The sequence below is a fragment of the Berghia stephanieae genome, chromosome 12 (genome assembly GCF_034508935.2).
Source record: "Berghia stephanieae isolate SIO BIC M18660-M18661 chromosome 12, UCSD_Bste_1.3, whole genome shotgun sequence".
Classification (NCBI taxonomy): Eukaryota; Metazoa; Mollusca; class Gastropoda; order Nudibranchia; family Aeolidiidae; genus Berghia; species Berghia stephanieae.
The window spans coordinates 43,417,770-43,438,618 of record NC_088371.1 but is presented as its reverse complement, the minus strand read 5'-3'; the positions used below and the strand labels follow the sequence as shown (position 1 = coordinate 43,438,618).

At 36.1% G+C, this 20,849-nt stretch overlaps 1 protein-coding gene and 1 pseudogene across 2 annotated transcripts; both read left to right on the top strand.

Moving 5' to 3' along the window:
- The first annotated feature begins 4,702 nt into the window (after positions 1-4,702).
- LOC144957677 (uncharacterized) lies at positions 4,703-18,039 on the top strand (annotated as a pseudogene). The gene is made up of 6 exons (XR_013642188.1): positions 4,703-4,856; positions 8,293-9,190; positions 12,588-12,702; positions 14,537-15,089; positions 15,520-15,969; positions 16,047-18,039. The product of XR_013642188.1 is annotated as an uncharacterized LOC144957677 (transcript).
- LOC144958031 (zinc finger X-chromosomal protein-like) lies at positions 15,089-20,183 on the top strand. Its single transcript, XM_078889619.1, has one exon. It carries the CDS (start codon positions 15,278-15,280, stop codon positions 15,506-15,508), a length of 231 nt encoding a protein of 76 aa, XP_078745745.1. The 5' UTR covers positions 15,089-15,277; the 3' UTR covers positions 15,509-20,183.
- The last annotated feature ends 666 nt before the right edge of the window (positions 20,184-20,849 follow it).

Below are 20,849 nucleotides of genomic sequence, written 5' to 3'. Positions count from 1 at the left end.
ATAATAATTATAATTATAATTATAATAATAATAATAATAATAATAATAATAATAATAATGGATGGGAGTTGTAAAGAACAAATTGACAGCTAAATTGAAAGTTTAATAATTAATTGCGTTCCGCAATAAGCTTGTGATGAAATTGTTCTCTATTGTTCAGCTTTTTCTGACAATCACTGAAGTAAGCTGAGACAGGGGCTTCAAAAAGGCCTCTGGGTGGGATTTCTGACCTCCCATAATGGGCAGGGAGGCACTTACCATGTCTTGTATCCCCATATATTTGTTTTCCAACATGCTATTTGTCTTTATCTTGGAATGAGGTTACTTGGTTGTGTCCTGGCCGGATTCCTAGTTGGGAGGGAAACAGTCAAATGCATAGTTATTGTTTTGGGAGATTCAATTTTTTTCCTTGTAAATCATCTCTCTGTTATGTATTATTATATTTGTTATTTTGAATGTATAATGTAAGCATATGAGTGTATTCCTCTTTGTTGGATTTTGTGCTGGTTTCCGGATGAGACTTATAGGTGATCTCAAACTAAGTACATTGGTGGTGTGCTCTTGGAATCTACATCTGATCCCTATTTGTTCCCAATTCCCCTATGTCTTACTTTTTCTTGGGTGCTTTAATTGTAATTCTAGAACTTTTTACTACCCCATTTTCTTCCTTTTTACTGGCGCTGATATAACCTAAATGTGTTGCAAGCGCCGTAAAACCCTTAAAAACAAAAACAAACAACATAACAAGGCCTGATCTGGTTTTTGGTTGATACATCAAATGTAGAAGCAACGACTTTGCCTTGTTGGGGGTGGGATATTACGTTTTGCTGTATCGAATTTGGAATCTTCAAAATAAAGAGTGCACAAAACATTTATTCAGACATTTATTTATGACTTGCAATCTTTTTTTTTTTTTTTTTTCAAATCAAATTGTCCATTGTTGTATTGGTCACCCACTTCCCACGGTTTTCTTCACCTTTAAGAAATGGATTGGATCACAGATCTATGTTTGGTTTTACAGTTAATGGCACACCATTGAACATTGAACATTGAAATTGCGCTTTCTATCTTGATAACAGACTGGGCTCCCGATTCCGTGCGGTCAGCCAAGTCAACATTTAAACCAATATCGGATTATCTCCCCCCCTCCCCCCCATCTCCCTCTCTCTCGTTCCCCCCCCCCCCCCCACAGCAAGTCAGTTCCAGATATTATAACACGATGATGATAAACATACTTGAGTCTTTCATCCCCTAAGAGGAAAGTCTAAATGTTAATCGGGAAGAAAAGAATTTATATTTAAATTTGGATAAGTCTTATTTATAAAATGCGAAATAATCTGAGAGAACGAGAACGAATGATACGTAACAATATGAGTAAGGAGAAAAACGAACAAAAGAAACAACCCCCCCCCCCCCCCCCCCCCCACAAAAAAAAAAAAAAGTTAAGAGAAAAACTTTATAGTTATAGGGTCTTGAATATGTTTGAGGGAGCGTCAGAGAGTCAGTCCACTGGTGGACTGAAAACACAGTTCCCTTTTAAAATATTTTTATTTCTGGTGGTCTGTCCATTGGTGGACTGAATACACAGTTCCTTTTTAAAATATTTTGATTTCTGGTGGTCTGTCCATTGGTGGACTGAATACACAATTCCTTTTTAAAATAGTTTTATTTCTGGTGGTCTGTCCACTGGTGGACTGAATACACAGTTCCTTTTTAAAATATTTTTATTTCTGGTGGTCGGTCCACTGGTGGACTGAATACACAGTTCCTTTTTAAAATATTTTTATTTCTGGTGGTCAGTCCACTGGTGGACTGAACACACAGTTCTTTTTTATTTACCTCGGTACTGGTCCGATCTGGGTTGCCACATTGTCTCTAATAATTAATACAGTAAAGAACTGCCATGACAGTTTTTTGCATCGCTTGCGGCCGCAACGCAGCCGCAAAAAATGGCAAAGAATCGCTGATTTGCATTGCGAAGAAATATTTTTAAAAATATAATGGGGACCAGTGATGATAATCTTCCGCGGAATTCTGGGATTTTAGGATTTTTTCATAGATTTTCCGTCGTTTTTGTCATGTCAAACATTTTCTGCTAAGGGATAGTTCAAGGAAAAAAACATGACAATATGCCTTCAATCATTTTTTGACACCTCTGCTCAGTTGCATGAATTTTGGTGGCACTCCTTTATTTATGACCTTAGTCTAGACACACTGGCGCCAAATGGCAAAAGTAGTACAAGACACATGGTGGCCATGGATGAGAAGATAATCCAAAGGGAAGGGGATGGAGCAAATGGATGTAAATATTTGTGTAGTTTTTAGGCATGGTAGATAGTACCTTTGGCGATTTTATGTTTTATAAGCGTGTCTTTTTTTTTTTCCTTTTAAATTTTTGTTTTGTTTTTGTTTGATTGTTCTGAATTTGTTAATAGTAATAGAATTCATTACAACTTGTGTCTAATTATAAAACAATAAAAAAAATAAAAATCACTTCATCAATTCTCTCTCTCTCTCTCTATCACTGTCAAGGACATAACAATATCTCTCTCTCTCTCTCTCTCTCTCTCTCTCTCTCTCTCTCTCTCTCTCTCTCTCTCTCTCTCTCCTGCTTTGCGGGTGGTTGGATGGGAGCATCACCCTTGAATCATATACCTATGATGTTCGCATGGGTGTACGATCCGATAGTGATGTCGTTTCTTCTTCTCTTTACTAGCCTATCCTGCTTCTTTGGTTTGTGATTGTATTTTTGACAGGGGATATTTTTTTTTCTGTAAATCTTCTGCCTGTTTGTTCTTGGTTATTTATAATTTAGCTTATGATATCTTTAGGTTATGATTTTGATTTACATTTGTACTATTTTTGTTAGATTGCTTGTTTTTTGTTTCAGCGGTCTCTCATATAACCTCAATTGTGTTGGAAGAGACCTAAAGCAACAAACAAACAAAAACAAACAAAATCTCTCTCTCTCTCTCTCTCTCTCTCTCTCTCTCTCTCTCTCTCTCTCTCTCTCTCTCTCTCTCTCTCTCTCTCTCTCTCTCTCTCTCTCTCTCTCTCTCTCTCTCTTAGCCACCCTTCTATCTTCATATTATGTTTATAGATATCTTTATCTTTTGGTAATAGAGAGATAATAAGTTAGGCTGATCGGTTTAAGAAATGATTGTTTAAAGGCTAATTTAAATTTGCTTTATTGATGGAATATGTTTTGCAATCGATTAAAGAAAGATTCTTATTTATAAGCTGCATCATCACAAGGTTGCAATAATACTAACCGGGTTTGTTATGTAAAAACAAATACCTCCTGGTCTTTTGGCCAAAAGTTTATCATAATCTCTTGATATAGTGGGCAACATTTATAGGCCTCTAAAATGTTTAATTGGAAATGACAATCCATTAAATTATATTTGCAAAAGGTCAGGATGTGTCCAATGATCAGAAGTGCTTTAGGACTAATAATATATTAAGGGTAACTATGAATAGCTATGTTATATTTGCATTAAATTTGGGCTTGACTGGCGGGCCGGTAGATTTTCCTCCTTTTTGACAAATTTTCATTATCATCACTGGGGAACCTGTGCTTGTGTCAGGATTAAACATTTAGATAATCTCAAAATAAGTACACTGTCTTCCTTTTTCTTGGGTAATTTAATTGTAATTCTAGAACTTTTTACTAGATCCCTTTTTCTTCCTTTTTACTGCTACTGGCGCGTTGCAAGCGCCGTGAAACCTTTAAAAACAAACAAATACCTTCTTTCTCTTTCATGAACTAATTATGATGGGTTTTTAGGAAAATTAATTGCAAATTTTTGCAATTTTTTTGTGTGCAAATTTTGCTGTTTTTAGCTTTAAAAATTTTGGATTTTGCTTGAAAAATTTGAGATTTTTTTTTTTTTTTGCACAAAAACCGCCATGTCAGAAAGAAATAGAAACAATTATTTTTTTTAATGCGCACAATTACGTATCTAGAGTTATTGATTTACAAAAAAGATAATAGAACTCTCGATTGTGAATGGCAATTTTACTACTGATCTCAAATTGACAGATTTTTAGGACGAGACGCGCAAAAAAAAAAAAAAAAAAAGAATTAGGTAGAATTGGAGTAGGGCCCGAGGGCCCAGTGTTCGCAAAGCCTTTACGTCTAAAACTAATAGAAAATATATCCTTTCTTTAAAAAATATGGCCTCATAGAAACATTGTGCCATTTGAGTCAATAAAAAAAAATTATACGGCGCACAACTCTACTGAAAGATTTGATAATTAGAAATGTATTTTTTACAGACAGATAATCAGCAGATAACTTGATTTCCTTTAAAGTTAAAGGATGGTGGGTACAACATCGAATGAAAATAGTTCTTTCCCCGCGAAATTGCGGGCTTTTTACTAGATAGTTGTTTTAAAATGCGTACTTACCACACGAAACGGACGATCCCAAGTGTCATTGTGACATTGACACCCGTCAATCAAATGACGCGAGTTTTTTTTTTTTTAAAGATAAATTTTTAAAAAACTATACCAGAACTACATTTTCCCTCCTTCACCCACGTTCAAAGAAAACTGAAGAAACCGGGATCTGATTATTACGTGAGTGGAAAACAAGAAACGTGAATTAAACAAATGTTTATAAGAAGTATGATAATAATAAACAAATAATAAATGCGAAATAAAAAATCGAAAGAAGTCCGTAATATATTATAGGGCCATATTATAGACTAAATTGCTTCAGACAATGAAACATCTGGCCAATCTTCAGTGTAAACATAAAAAAGATAGTCGCCCCCTCGTCAGGGACATCAAACCACGAACAGTGCCGTCTTCTCACTGTTTTGGAAACCAATATTATCGTTTAATGCTCATGGGTGAGTTGCACCGATTTAGGACTTTTGAAGGAATTTATTTCATCGAGTGTGGGGTCCCTACCTACACAGCTCAGTTCGTGAAGTCGCGACTTGAACTTGAATTCTAGAATTGTTATGTAAAGTCTATACACTGACATTGACTTGGTATGACCATAAATGTTTATCAAATCCACATAAGTATAAGTGAATAATAGTATAGTATAATCTGTTGGCGAAGTAGGCTTTCAGTGCCTTTGCTATGAATAATTCGGGAGGCCTTCTGAAAGCTCCTCGTGCTAAGGGAAACAACGCCAAATATTCCCTCGACTAATCCTTAGTACAAACTTCTAGCCCTATAAGGAAAAACACCTTTACTAAGACATTTGACTAACCCTAACAACTAACAAAAACAAAAAATCTCCGAAGTCGAGCTTAACCCTAATATAGAAAAAAAACAACAACAAAAAATACCTAGGACTGCTTTCTTCAATACTTCACAAAACAGAATGGGATGGAAAGCCAAAACAATGGTTGTTTTAGTCTTAGGAAATTTTGAACTTTCACTAATCTAGACTATCAAGGTTTGTTCTAGAGTTTTTAGAATGCCTCTACACTCCAGCACGGTTTCTTCGAACTCATTCGGAATGTTTCTAATTTTTTCCTTTTTATTCTCTGTTTTCATTCCTTTCTTTCATGGAACTTATTTTTTCCTTGAACTAATTTCACTTAGCCAGTGTAAAAAAGAAAAAAGATTCTTTAAAGTTGTTTTTTTTTTTAAATTAATGCAACCGGTGATTTTGGCCACCGATGATTTAATGTGACATTGGCAGTCACGAGCTGTCACACACAGCCACTCAAAGACTCATCACTGTTTCACATAACCGACATCTCTGCTCATTCTTATCAATTCGCAGTTTGCTCTAATTCCAGGTGCCATGATTTGTTAATTGTTGGCTAGAAGGATAAATGAATGGTGTGATACAGCCCCCCCCCCCCCCCCCCCCCCCCATGCACACACACATACCGACCCCTTATAACAGTCATATATGATATTAGTAATTATATGAATAAAGTAGATAAATGATAAAATTCCCCTTATTCATCCTCAATGGGAGATTTGTCTTAGGGTCTATCCCAAGGAGATACTGGAATAACCCAGGTGTCAGTCGCAGCTCATGACCACAAATTGAGCTAGATGGAGGTGGCTTGCTTTGGGCCGCATAATGCTTTGAATAATCAAAGGTATCTTTTGGGTATGAAGCAATTACCATACTACCGCTGTGCTTTTTGGAATCAAGTATGAATAATCTCCTATTGCTTTTCAGACTCAAATTCCAATGCGTACGTGCAATCAACAAATTATTTGGACTCAGTCTGAATAGTCTCCCGTGGCAGAATAGTTTTGGAATTTTTTGGTTTTTTTGTTTTTTATTATCTTAATTACTGATATTTACATGAAATTAATGCAAATCAAATTACGATTTTAGTAACAATCAACAGTTAGTCTAAACCCACTTCATTTGACGAGATCAGCTGGAAGTCCAGATAGAAATTTTAAAAACTCTTCAAAAGTAATAAAAGTCAGTCAAAGTAACTGTGGTAGAAATGAAAAGCTTTTCTAACAACATAACACGATGTCCAAATAAAATCAGGACAAAAATAAATAATTGTAAAATTACATATTCTGATAGTGTGAGACAGAGACAGGCAACAATCCTTTTACAGTCTAAAGTCGGAGTATGAGCTGAGTCAGTGTAGTATGGGCAAAACAGAATTTCTTTCTGAACTCTTTTTCTATCTTTTGGACAGTTCCACCCTCTACCATCGCCCACATTGTGTCGTCATGCACATTGGAGTTTTGAGTCCAAATAGCCACAGGAGACTATTCAGACTCCTCGAGTCCCTAAGGTCAAAGACCAATCATGATGGTTTATCATCTGGTTCCAGCTATTCAGACTCGAGTCTGAATAGTCTCCTGTGGCTATTCAGACTCTGCACAATCAACAAATTATTTGGATTCTGAATAGTCTTCCAAGGCTATGCCTGAGATTGACCCAAAAATTATGTCACATTACAAGACGGGGATCACAAGTTTGAAAAAAATGAAAAATAAGTTGTTGTTATTGGTGCTCAATGAAATAAATGATTCCATTGGTCGAGCTCTTGAATGTTTTTCACGATTGTCATCTTGTTTAATGACTTGATCTTTTTTTTGTCAGTTTCAGATTAAAGTTCCTGAAGGCTATGGTACAATACAACTTGCTCTCGCGCTCTCTCTCTCTCTCTCTCTCTCTCTCTCTCTCTCTCTCTCTCTCTCTCTCTCTCTCTCTCTCTCTCTCTCTCTCTCTCTCTCTCTCTTTCTCTCTCTATTAGTGACCCGTGTGTTGGCCCCAAGTCTCAGTTTAGTTCGTCGTAACAGTGAAACCATTTGTGGATGCTGTGAAAAATTTACCAAGACATTGAAGGCCATAATTTGGGAATTCTTTCCTTGTTCGTTGAATCCGTGAATTTGTTGAAAATACATGAATTAGATATTGTTAGTAATAGCGCATTTTGATGTTCATTTTTGGCAAAGATTCAAGTTAGGCTACGAGTTATATCTCAGACTAGATACAGAGGTGCATTTCTTCTATCATTCTATTGTTCAGTGATGTGGTTTTTGGCATGACACTTGCCCCTGGATGAGAAGTGTCCTGGATTCGAGTCACACTCTAAACATCACATGATTGAGACCTTGGAAAAGGCTCTTTACTCACATTCTCTCACCCAGTTATAAAATGATTCCCTTGCTGATAATAGCATTGTCTCTTTTGAAAAAAATTAAATATTGCAGAACAGGCATCATGTCTCATCCTACATGTTAAGTGCTGCTGTTGGCTGGAGACTCCTTGTAAAACACTTTGAGTACATTGAGTGGATATGATGCTATATAAAAGCTTGTTTTCTTTGTGGGTTTTTTTTGTTTTTTGTTTTTTAAATGATCTAGGTACTTCTCTCTCTTTTTATATCTATGTCTGTTGTATTACTTTTCCTGCTGCTTAAATAACCTAAGTCTGTTACAGGTGCCATCAAACCTTTAATAACAAACAAAACAAACACTTCGGTTCCTCCAAACCTTACAATATTTGGTACGTTTTGTAAGACCTGTTTGGCATGTTTTGTCAAATTAATCTGGTAAGCCTGGATGAAAAGGTCTGGGGGAATAAAATTTGGGCCACCTTGTTTTTGACATAGACATAGTTTTCAATGAGAGATTTGAATTTCCCGGACATAGCCTTTAAAAATTGATATTAGCCTTTTCAAAATAAACAGAACATAAACCAATGAAAGACATATAATGCTTACATGATCTGCTAGTGCCTTAAGCACCATCAGACTAGCATAACTACAAAACAAGCACTCTTTGACATCTTTTGCATTTTCTCAAATATTTCTTATATGTTGTTATTTTTCCCAGTGTCTTTCCTTACATCCTGTAGAGAGAAGTAGCGATGGAAGTGTCTTGTAAAATTGATTCAGATAAGCACGAGAGGCTTTCACCTGAACATGTCACACATTCCGAGATATCAGATTCAAATATAGGATTGGGAGATGTTGTAGCGACAGAAAATTCCATGCCGTCATTTACTGCCACCCATGAAGATCTTATGGAAACTGAAATATCACAAGAAACATTATGCCAGTCTTCCGATGTTTGTGTTAAATATGAATCAGTAGAAGATGAAAATCTACCAGAGTCTCATCCACAGCCTATGCAAGTCGACGTTAAACTTGAAGATGAAGACATTGAAGCAGAGAATTCTTCCTTTGTTTATTCACAATTCACTGGTGTCAATATTAAACTTGAAGCTGTAGAAAATAAGGTAGAAAAACCTTCTCACTCATGTACACAATTCTCTGATGTTGAACTTGGAGATATAGACAAGGTAGAGAACTCTTCCCACACTTGTACACAATTATCTGATGTCAATATCAAATTTGAAGATGAAGACAGCAAGGCAGAGAACTCTTCCCACACTTGTATTCAATTCTCTGATGTCAATGTTGAACTTGAATATGAAGACAGCAAGGCAGAGAACCCTTCCCACACCTGTTCTCAATTCCCCGATGTCCGTGTTAAACTTGAATATGAAGACAGCAAGGCAGAGAACTCTTCCAACACTTGTACCCTATTATCTGATGTCAGTGTTAAACTTGAAGATGAAGACGGCAAGGCCGAGAACTCTTTCCAAACCTTTTCACAATTGAATGACGTCTATGCACAGAGCATTGATGACAGTGTTAGAATAAAACTTGAAGACACCATAACAACAGATGTGTCTTCTGAGATGTCGTCACTGGGGACACGATGTCAGGTGAGATCATGTTCTTTCTTTTACTTGTAGTCTCTGATGATGATGATGATGATGATGATGATGATGAAAGTAATAATGACATTTGTAGGCGCTTTACATTCATAAAATAAATATATTTTCCAAGAAAAACCTCATTCCACTAAGAGGTTGATGATTACAAATGAGTAAGTAAAAGGGGTTGGTGAACACAGGAGTTTACCAATTTCAGTATTGATAAAAGATTGAACATTTCGTCATTTCCCTCTTTATCTTTCGGTCTGTGACCAATTTTAGCATTCTGCTTTTAATTAGTCTCATGTTTAAAAAATTTGAAATGAATGAATGGACCTAATAGTAATAGTCCAGTAGATTTCATCTAAAAAATAGGGTTACCAGAAGAAATTGGTACCAAGCTAAATTTAACATATTTGGTTGCACATTTAATGCTGGTTATCATTTTTAAAATCCATCGAAATCTGTTCGTGGGGAAAAAAAATGATTGATGACTGTTTATATACTTCTGAGTCTAAGACTTTGTGATAATCAGTTTTTCAGAATTTGTTATACAGTGCAACTCCTGGATAACGACGTCTCCTGGGACCGGAAAATTATGCTGTTATCCAGGAATGTCGATACTCAGGGGTTCTGGGTGGGGCTCCTGACCTCCCATAGTGGGCAGAGAGGTACATACTGTGTCTTCTATCCCCTTATATCTGTTTTCCAACTTGATTTCTGTGATTGGATTTCAGTTTTACCTTACTCAAAATCCTTACTTTGATGTACAGGTGAACTGATATCTCAAAAACGCCCCAATCTCTCTCTCTGTGGCATATCACTTGGACGTAGCCTCCCACACAGTCCTTCGGAAGAAGTCTCTGTCTTGTGCCCATCTGCCACATTCCGTCACGCCGTTGTTGAGCCATTCCTGTATATCCTGTTGCCATCTTCTTTGTGGTCTTCCTCTGCCTCTTTTGCCCTCCGCCATGCCCTCCAGTACATCTCTCTCTAGTGTGTCGTGTCTTTTCAGGTGCCCAAAGTAATTGAGTTTCAGCTTTTTTATCTTACTCATTAGCAGGGACTTTTTAGTCCTAGTGTTTTCATGATGTTTGCATTGCTTTCTTTGTTTGTCCACGGGATGCGTAAGATTTTTCTATAGCATTTCATTTCGAAGGCGGTTATTCTCTTTTCTGATTCTTTGGTTATAGACCATGCTTCGCATCCATATATTGCAGTAGGAAAAATACAGGATGTTAGGATCTTCATTTTCAGTCTGACTTCCTCGCTCTTCCAGATTGCCATCATTTTGTTTAGTTTGTTGCTTGCAATTGCAAGTCTTCTCCTGATATCTGGTGCCGATTTTCCATTGGCTTCTATTTGTGCTCCAAGGTAAATGAAGTTTGTAACATTTTCCAGTTGTTCTCCTTCTATTTCGACCTGAGCAGTGCCCCAATCTACTGGTTTAAAATTTATATGTCTACATTCTACAGATATTCAACATCATTTCCATTACTTATGTTTTACAATCAAAAGTTTTAAAATATTCTCTTTAAAATTTTCATTCACTGAAATTTACGCATCAATTTCATGGGTTATCCCTCTTGCTTTTTAACACTAACATAATTATGATTAAATAATCAATGAAAAGTCTATTAATAAAATGTACTGCAGTATAAAAATGTTTTTGCTACACTTAATAACGGCATTACTACATGAGTTTGAAATTCAGAAAAAAATCAATAAAAACGGCGAAAAAATTGTCTCCCTCTCTCAGTGTAAGACTATGAATCTAGTATCAGTCAAGGACTGGCTAGGTTTACCTGGCGAACTAAACAAAGTGATAAACGCCTGTGACTACTACAACTGCCACCCCCATATCATCATCATTACCACCACTACTACCACCACCACCCCCATATCATCATCACTACCACACTACTACAACCACCACCCCCTCATCATCATCACTACCACACTACAACCACCCCCCCTCCCCCCCCCCTATTATCATCACTATTGCAACGGCCACCCCCACATCATCATCATCTGTCACCACATCAGCTTTGTACCTATCTTACTCTTTACAATAGTATATGAAATCCTTTTAAAAATTAGATAGTTTTTCCTTGTTTCGTGGTGTATATTGGTCATGATTTGGGACTGGGATAGTTTTTCCTTGTTTCGTGGTGTATATTGGTCATGATTTGGGACTGGGATAGTTTTTCCTCGTTTCGTGGTGTATATTGGTCATGATTTGGGACTGGGATAGTTTTCCCTCGTTTCGTGGTGTATATTGGTCATGATTTGGGACTGGGATAGTTTTTCCTCGTTTCGTGGTGTATATTGGTCATGATTTGGGACTGGGATAGTTTTTCCTCGTTTCGTGGTGTATATTGGTCATGATTTGGGACTGGGATAGTTTTTCCTCGTTTCGTGGTGTATATTGGTCATGATATGGGACTGGGATAGTTTTTCTTGTTTCGTGGTGTATATTGGTCATGATATGGGACTGGGATAGTTTTTCCTCGTTTCGTGGTGTATATTGCTCATGATATGGGAGTGGGATAGTTTTTCCTCGTTTTGTGGTGTATATTGGTCATGATTTGGGACTGGGATAGTTTTTCCTCGTTTCGTGGTGTATATTGGTCATGATATGGGAGTGGGATAGTTTTTCCTCGTTTCGTGGTGTATATTGGTCATGATTTGGGAGTGGGATAGTTTTTCCTCGTTTCGTGGTGTATATTGGTCATGATTTGGGAGTGGGATAGTTTTTCCTTGTTTCGTGGTGTATATTGGTCATGATTTGGGATGGGATAGTTTTTCCTCGTTTTGTGGTGTATATTGGTCATGATTGGGAGTGGGATAGTTTTTCCTCGTTTCGTGGTTTATATTGGTCATGATTTGGGAGTGGGATAGTTTTTCCTCGTTTCGTGGTGTATATTGGTCATGATTTGGGAGTGGGATAGTTTTTCCTTGTTTCGTGGTGTATATTGGTCATGATATGGGAGTGGGATAGTTTTTCCTCGTTTCGTAGTGTATATTGGTCATGATTTGGGAGTGGATAGTTTTCCTGTTTCGTGGTGTATATTGGTCATGATTTGGGAGTGGATAGTTTTTCCACGTTTCGTGGTGTATATTGGTCATGATTTGGGAGTGGGATAGTTTTTCCTCATTTCGTGGTGTATATTGCTCATGATATGTGACTTGTAAAGATTTGGATTTTTTTCTGCTGAAGTTGTGGGAAGCCTGCACTCAAGAATATCTAGCAAGGTACAGTACCAGCTCCTTATTGTTAAACCAAGTTTGGTGTACATTGTAGCCAGATGGTGACACCAAAAGAAGCTTACCTGAATAAATGTATAAATAATCTGTAGCTTCGTGGTATCTTCTCATTTTATTCTGTATTCTCTTCCTTTTTCAGGAACCCTGCAATGTCAACAAAGGAGACCAGAGTTATAAAACAATTTGTGAGGGGGCAGTCTCTTCCCGTGGTGTGGGGTCAGAGGTCACGGCTATGGTCTTAAAGGCTGTACGAGGTATTTTAATGATGAGCTTGATAATCACCAGAAAATATTTGTCTAGTTTTGACATGTGGGACTTTCTAAAGAAAGTGTTTATTACTGCCTAATGGTCCTAATTCTCCAGGTGTCTAACTATTTCAGTCTCCCTCTCCCTCCTTCGGGCGATTACACAGTTACGTTATTTTACAATATTTTCAAATTGGCAAATCTTTCTTTTAAAATGTCTCAGAACCAGAACCATGGTTTTGGTATCATTGTTATGGGGATGAAAAGATCTGTGAAACAGGGCATAAAACTATGACTTCCGTTCATTTTCAAATGTATTGAGTTCCTAATAAGTTGATTTTTAGATATTCATAACATGTTAAGAACATTGGTAAATAGATTGTTGACCCAAAAGAAAGTGAAAACAACAATTAATAACAACTTATATAAAAGTAAAAATAAACAAATATTCAAAGAAAACAATGTGAAATAAAAGAATGCAAGACGTCATAAAAATTGCTCTACACTCCTCTTGCTTTCCTTTCTTCCAATCTTTCATCAAAACTGCTCGGCAGCCCCCTGTCTCTGACAGACCGTACCTTGATCACTTTATATGAGGCCTTTCATTCACTAATTGATAGCTTACAAATAATAAAAAACATGAAAAATGATAAAATAATGTTGAAACAAAAGAGACCACTCTCTAGTTGAGATTATATATAAATTACATCACTTCATATAATGTTTGAAACAATAGAGCATCCACTTCTCTAGTTCGTGAGATTATTTATATATAAATTACATCACTTCATGAAATTGACCGATATCACTTTTCTCACACATTCTTTAGTTGTGCTTCATAATAGATAGAACAGTAGTTGTGCTTCATAATAGATAGAACAGAACCTGGTTAATTATAAGACAAAAAGAAATGATGATAAACAAACGAATGCCAGTTTACTTACTTAAAATGTGCTGATGATCCGTGATTAAGAAAATGAGATATAAACTAAATTGATGTCGGCGACTCGTACCCACGACAGGTGTGGACTGCCAGTTTTTTGGTTTGAAAGAAGGAGTTCAACAACCTCACGCTTAGATCTACAGAATAATGTGCTCACGATTTTTAAAACGAGAAATGGATGATCTTTTGATCGATGTATTTATCAACTCGCTATAATTACTTTTTCAATGCAAAAATGCCCTTCAAAAACTTTACTCAGCTTTTTTCAAACTTTTTAGAACCTCGATGTCTATCTAAAATATACCACATGAAACTCCATTAAAATTTCTTGATGATAGCTTAATTACAAGTGAGCGATCACATTTTGGAAATGTATGGGTAGACTTAAATGGTATTTACCACACATCTGACCACGGAAAACCAGATAAAACAGGGTGCATTTCCACTACAAAATCATTAAAGAAAACAGTTTTATTCTCAATAAATAAATCACATTTATAAAGTTGATTAATATTTCTGTCCATTGAAATACGTGTGCTTTAAGATTGAAATAAGTACAGGCTACTTATTGATTTTCACTGATCAGTGTTTCCATAGGGGATATTTCATTAGTATTGATACCTATTGATATTGAAATAACCTGTCCAATGTGAGGAAGGGTGAAATCGATCAAATGATGTAATTATTTTACCATATTTGTTTAATAATTCTCAATCTGGGGAGGTTGGGGGGGGGGGCGGTCTTAGTTTCATCCAATGTCACTGATGAGCGGTCCTATGGGGCATATTTCGTTTGTATTGAGTACCTACTTCTATTTTAGTTTTAGTTACAATACACCACTTGGATAGATTTCTAAGTTATTGGTTTGAGGAGGTAAGAATACTCTTATGTATTTTACAGATAACAACGATGTTGTCAGCTGTGACCAGTCTTTGAATGATGGACTTCATGAAGACATCCAAATTAAATTCGATGTAGACGAAACTACAGACAGTTGTGTGGAATGGGAAGAACCTGGCACTGGTTTCCAGAACATTCATGATACAACTTTGGAACATCACTCCACAAATTACAAGTTACCAGATCACAGATCTGATTTTATTGAAAAAGAAGAGCCACAAGTTGATACAAAATCTCAAAATTCTACAACTTCACAGTTGGAAAATCACTCAAGAATCCAAAGCGGAGAACGGCCATATAAATATGTAACCTTTGGAAAGGTATTTGCTAAGAATTCTTATTTACAACAACACATCAAAACTCATACAGAAGAAAAGCGATTTAAATGTTTGACTTGTGGAAAAGCATTTATTTCGATAACAGGTTTACTACGACACAACAAAACTCATACAGGAGAAATGCCATTTAAATGTCTGACTTGTGGAAAAGCTTTTTTTTCGAAACGATTTACTACGACACATCAGAGTTCATACGGGGAAAAAACATTAAATGTGTGACTTGTGGAAAAGCATTTTGCTAGGAATTCTGCTCTACAATATCACATCAAAATTCATACAGGAGAAAAGCCATTTAAATGTTGACTTGTGGAAAAGCATTTATTTGAAAACAGAATTACACGTCACATCAGAATTCATACGGAGTGAAAAACCATATAAATGTGTGACTTGTGGAAAAGCATTTATGCGGAATTCAGATTTACACATCACATCAGAACTCATACAGGAAAAAAGCCATTATGTGTCTGACTGTGGAAAGACATTTGCTCACAATTCAAGTTTACAAGTACACGTCAGAATTCATACAGGAGAAAAGCCATTTAAATGTCCCATCTGTGGAAAGGCATTGTCTTGTAAGAAATATTTTCAAGGCACGTTAGAAGGCATACAAATGAAAAACCATATAAATGTCTGACCTGTGGAAAGGCGTTTACTGGTATTCAATTTACAAGTTCACATCAAAACTCATACAGGAGAAAAACCACATAAATGTGTGACTTGTGGAAAGCCTTTTCCCAGAATCCGATTTACAACGTCATATCAGAATTCATACAGGAGACAAACCATATAAATGTGTGACTTGTGGAAAGGCATTTACTCAGAATTCATCTTTACAATATCACATCAGAATTCATACAGGAGAAAAACCACATAAATGTGTGACTTGTGGAAAGGCATTTGCTCAGAATTCATCTTTACAATATCACATCAAAACTCATTCAGGAGAAAAACCACATAAATGTGTGACTTGTGGAAAAGCCTTTTCCCAGAATTCCGATTTACAACTCATAATAGAAATCATACAAGAGAAAAATCACATAAATGTGTGACTTGTGGAAAGGCATTTGCTCAGAATTCTATTTACAATATCACATCAGAACTCATACAGGAGAAAAACCACATACATGTGTGACTTGTGGAAAAGCATTTGCTCTGAATGCACAATTACAACGACACATCAGAACTCATACAGGAGAAAAACCATATAAATGTGTGACTTGTGGAAAAGCATTTATGCGGAATTCAGATTTACACCATCACATCAGAACTCATACAGGAAAAAAGCCATATATATGTCTGACCTGTGGAAAGACATTTGCTCACAATTCAAGTTTACAAGTACACGTCAGAATTCATACAGGAGAAAAGCCATTTAAATGTCCCATCTGTGGAAAGGCATTGTCTTGTAAGAAATATTTTCAAGCGCACGTCAGAAGGCATACAAATGAAAAACCATATAAATGTCTGACCTGTGGAAAGGCATTTACTCAGAATTCATCTTTACAATTTCACATCAAAACTCATTCAGGAGAAAAATCACATAAATGTGTGACTTGTGGAAAGGCATTTGCTCAAAATTCATATTTACAATATCACATCAGAATTCATACAGGAGAAAAACCATATAAATGTGTGACTTGTGGAAAAGCATTTGCTCTGAATTCATCTTTACAATATCACATCAGAACTCATACAGGAGAAAAACCATATAAATGTGTGACTTGTGGAAAAGCATTTGCTCTGAATTCATCTTTACAATATCACATCAGAACTCATACAGGAGAAAAACCACATAAATGTGTGACTTGTGGAAAGGCATTTGCTCAAAATTCATATTTACAATATCACATCAGAACTCATACAGGAGAAAAACCACATACATGTGTGACTTGTGGAAAAGCATTTGCTCTGAATGCACAATTACAACGACACATCAGAACTCATACAGGAGAAAAACCATATAAATGTGTGACTTGTGGAAAGGCCTTTTCCCAGAATTCATATTTACAATATCACATCAGAACTCATACAGGAGAAAAACCACATACATGTGTGACTTGTGGAAAAGCCTTTTCCCAGAATTCCGATTTACAACGTCATATTAGAATTCATACAAGAGAAAAATCACATAAATGTGTGACTTGTGGAAAGGCATTTGCTCAGAATTCATCTTTACAATATCACATCAGAACTCATACAGGAGAAAAACCACATAAATGTGTGACTTGTGGAAAAGCATTTGCTCTGAATGCACAATTACAACGACACATCAGAACTCATACAGGAGAAAAACCATATAAATGTGTGACTTGTGGAAAGGCATTTGCTCAGAATTCATATTTACAATATCACATCAGAACTCATACAGGAGAAAAACCACATACATGTGTGACTTGTGGAAAAGCCTTTTCCCAGAATTCCGATTTACAACGTCATATCAGAATTCATACAGGAGAAAAGCCACATAAATGTGTGACTTGTGGAAAGGCATTTACTCAGATTTCAAATTTACAATCTCACATCAGCACTCATACAGGAGAAGGACCATACAAATGTGTGACTTGTGGAAGGGGATTCACTCAGAATTCACATTTACGTCAACACATCAGAACTCATACAGGAGAAAAACCATTTCAATGTGTGACTTGTGGAAAGGCATTTACTCATAATTCACATTTAGAAGATCATATCAGAACTCATACAGGAGAAAAATCATTTAAATGTGTGACTTGTGGAAAGGCATTTACTCGGAATTCAAGTTTACGTATACACATTAGAACTCATACAGGTGAAAAGCCATATATATGTGTGACTTGTGGAAAGGCATTTACTCAGATTACAAATTTACAAAATCACATCAAAACTCACACAGGAGAAAAGCCATAAAATGTGTTACTTGTGGAAAGGCATTTACTCAGATTTCAAATTTACAATATCACATCAAAACTCATACAGGAGAAAGACCGTATAAATGTTGACTTATGGGAAGGCATTTTGAGGAGTACCGATTTACAATGTCACATCAGTACTCATACCGGAGAAAAAATACATATTGTGTGACTTGTGGAAAGGCATTTACTCAGAATAGTCATTTCCAAGATTACATCAGAACTCATACGGGTGAAAAGCCATATATAAATGTGAGACATGTGAAAAGGCATTTCCTGTGAATTCACAATTACAACAACACATCAGAACTCATACAGTAGAAAACTATATAAATGTGTGACCTGTGGAAAGGCATTTACTCAGAATTCAAATTTACCAGATCACATCAGAAGTCGTACGGGTGAAAAGCCATATAAATGTGAGACTTGTGGAAGGACATTTACTCAGAATGGACATTTACAAGATATTATAACTCATATCCTTTATCCAGCCGTAACCAAAAAAAATGGGTAATGGTCGTCATTAGGCCAGCACCTTCCAAAAAAACCCAAAATCGAATGTATTTGACTGTACCGTAATAAAGCGGGTTTCTTTTAGCTAACTCTATTTGGCCGTACCGTATTTTATCGTATTTTCCTCTATAAATGCACGTATTGTTACGGTCTGGATGCACTGTAGCATGGACTTGTTGCAATTTATTACGGTAAGGCTTGATTACGGGTGGTCAGCAAATTACGATTTATTACGTTCTGGGTACCATGAGTCTTGGTTGTATCACACCAACAACGTCATTTCCTTTTCAATGTTTGACGGAGTACCATCCTCATGGAAACATTTACAAACTGAATGTTCTCATTATAAAGACACACATTCAGCATAGTTATTTGTGATGATTCAGTTGAAGATAGAAAATTATTACACCTAAGTACAGAAATGCTTGACAAAGGTCGTTTTGCAGCGTTTGCCACAAACATACTCCAATGATAAGCTTTTTTTTTTTGAAACAATAAAGAAAAAAATCGTTCTTATCCATTTCTATTAGTGAAATACATTTATCTATTCTAATACATTTATCTATTCTATAAAGAAATAGGGTTTGATGATCATTCTTGTTCACGTTCTGCAAAGGTTAAATTTTTATCACCGAGCACAAAATTATATACTGGCAAATCTAAAAATTATATAACTATTTTGTACAGACTAATATACGAGTAACTTGCAAACTTTTATTAAACTTCAGCCTAATCACCGTTGACTCAAATTAATACTAAGAAATCTGCTAGGTCGTAATACTCTGTAGTAAATTGACCATCAGCGCATGCGAGTTTAGTTGAAACTACACAATTCTAGCACATCCGCAACAAAAAATAATAACGTAATTTTAAATCTCTCTTGATACTCTCAAGTAATAACAATCTATCTATTCTTCTTCAAAAATAGGGCTGGCTGTCAACATTGTTCCGAAAGCCAATGTAACATTTTTATTATCGAGCACAGAATTACTATAATAGCTAAAATTGATAAAACCTTTTTACAGACTGATCTCTTTTTATGCTAATTCTATCACCTTTGATCAAATTAATACAAAGAAAATCTGCTAGGTCGTAATACTCAGTCCTTTTTTACGTTTGACTTTTTTTTTGCGATTATAATTTATTCTACTCAATTCTAGCACACCCACAACAAAAAGTTGAGACTATCAAATAATAATAATCTCATCCGCGACAAAAAATGATGACGTAATTTTAAATCTCTCTTGATATCATCAAGTATTGATAATCTTTCTAATCTATTATTTTAAAACAAAGGGTTGGGGATCAACATTGTTCCTAAGTCCAGTGTTAAATTTTTATTATAAAAAATACAATACCGTAGCTTGATGACCGCCTATTTCTAATAGCCTTTATTTCTCTACAAACATTGCGGATTATCCACTAGTGATGTAAAATAAACCAATTACTAGCACTCTAGCTCCAATAGAATAGCAGAAACGATTTCTCAAAGTTCAAAGGTTATTATTTGGATTCAGGAATTTACGAGGACCTCGAGGATGAAGAATGCGATCCTTCATCAACTTTAGGAGGTTTTGGCCAGATGATTGTAAAACTGTTGAAAAGATTTGTCATTTGAAATGGCTCAGACAAGTTGACAGCGTTTTGAAACAGTCACGACGGCAAACTTATTACAAGCGTTTGGAAATGATGCGTCGCTCGTACTGTTGGCAGACAGAACAGTGACAAACTGTCGACCTCTCTACCTGAAGCATGGTGGAATACAGTTTCTCTTGGGAGGCTTTGATTGACATGATCATTTCAGGCCTGACTACATTGTCTGTTCAACGATTCGGACACCGCAGGTGAAATTTTTTTTTTTATTATTGACATGGTGCTGAATAAAGCCACTAGGCATACACTCTTTCATACGCATTGTTTTTTCAGTTCACTTGCGACATCTTCAGCAACATGAGATCGAAAATCTGTCTATACAGAGATGTGGTAAAAGGCGATGTGCTTACAACATTTTCTGGATGTCCCCCAGCATGACTCCTGTATTCTAAACTTAAGTCGGTACAAGACGTGGCAAACCAAAAGAGACAATATATGAATGTGCATAGTGCCCAATCCACAAGCTAAGTTTTGGATGTTCCACGAAGAGTGAAAAGCCAGAGTCATCAAACATGATTCCAACATACAGAGAATTTGGGTATATTAACATAGCCGTCCACACCAGTCTCCAGCAGTTAGTTATGATAACGCCTGACGACGGAAATCACTTTGAACAAATTCATAGAATCAGCCCAAAATAAGATTAGACTAAGGGCTACCGGGACCCCCACTCCCCCCCCCCCCCCCCCCTGGGGATTTTATGAGACCAATTTTTCTAGTTAGTATAACATCTAAGCTATCCGTTTATGGCCGGCTGCCAAAAAATAGTGTCATCTTTACAGAGTTATTGCCCCTGAAAAGTCATTCGGTGCAAAAATTTCAAAAAATTCATAAAATGCATTTTTGTATTTTGAAACATGTCTAATTTAACATAACTAAATATTATGTTTGAAACTGATGATTTGAGGGTCATTTTGAAAT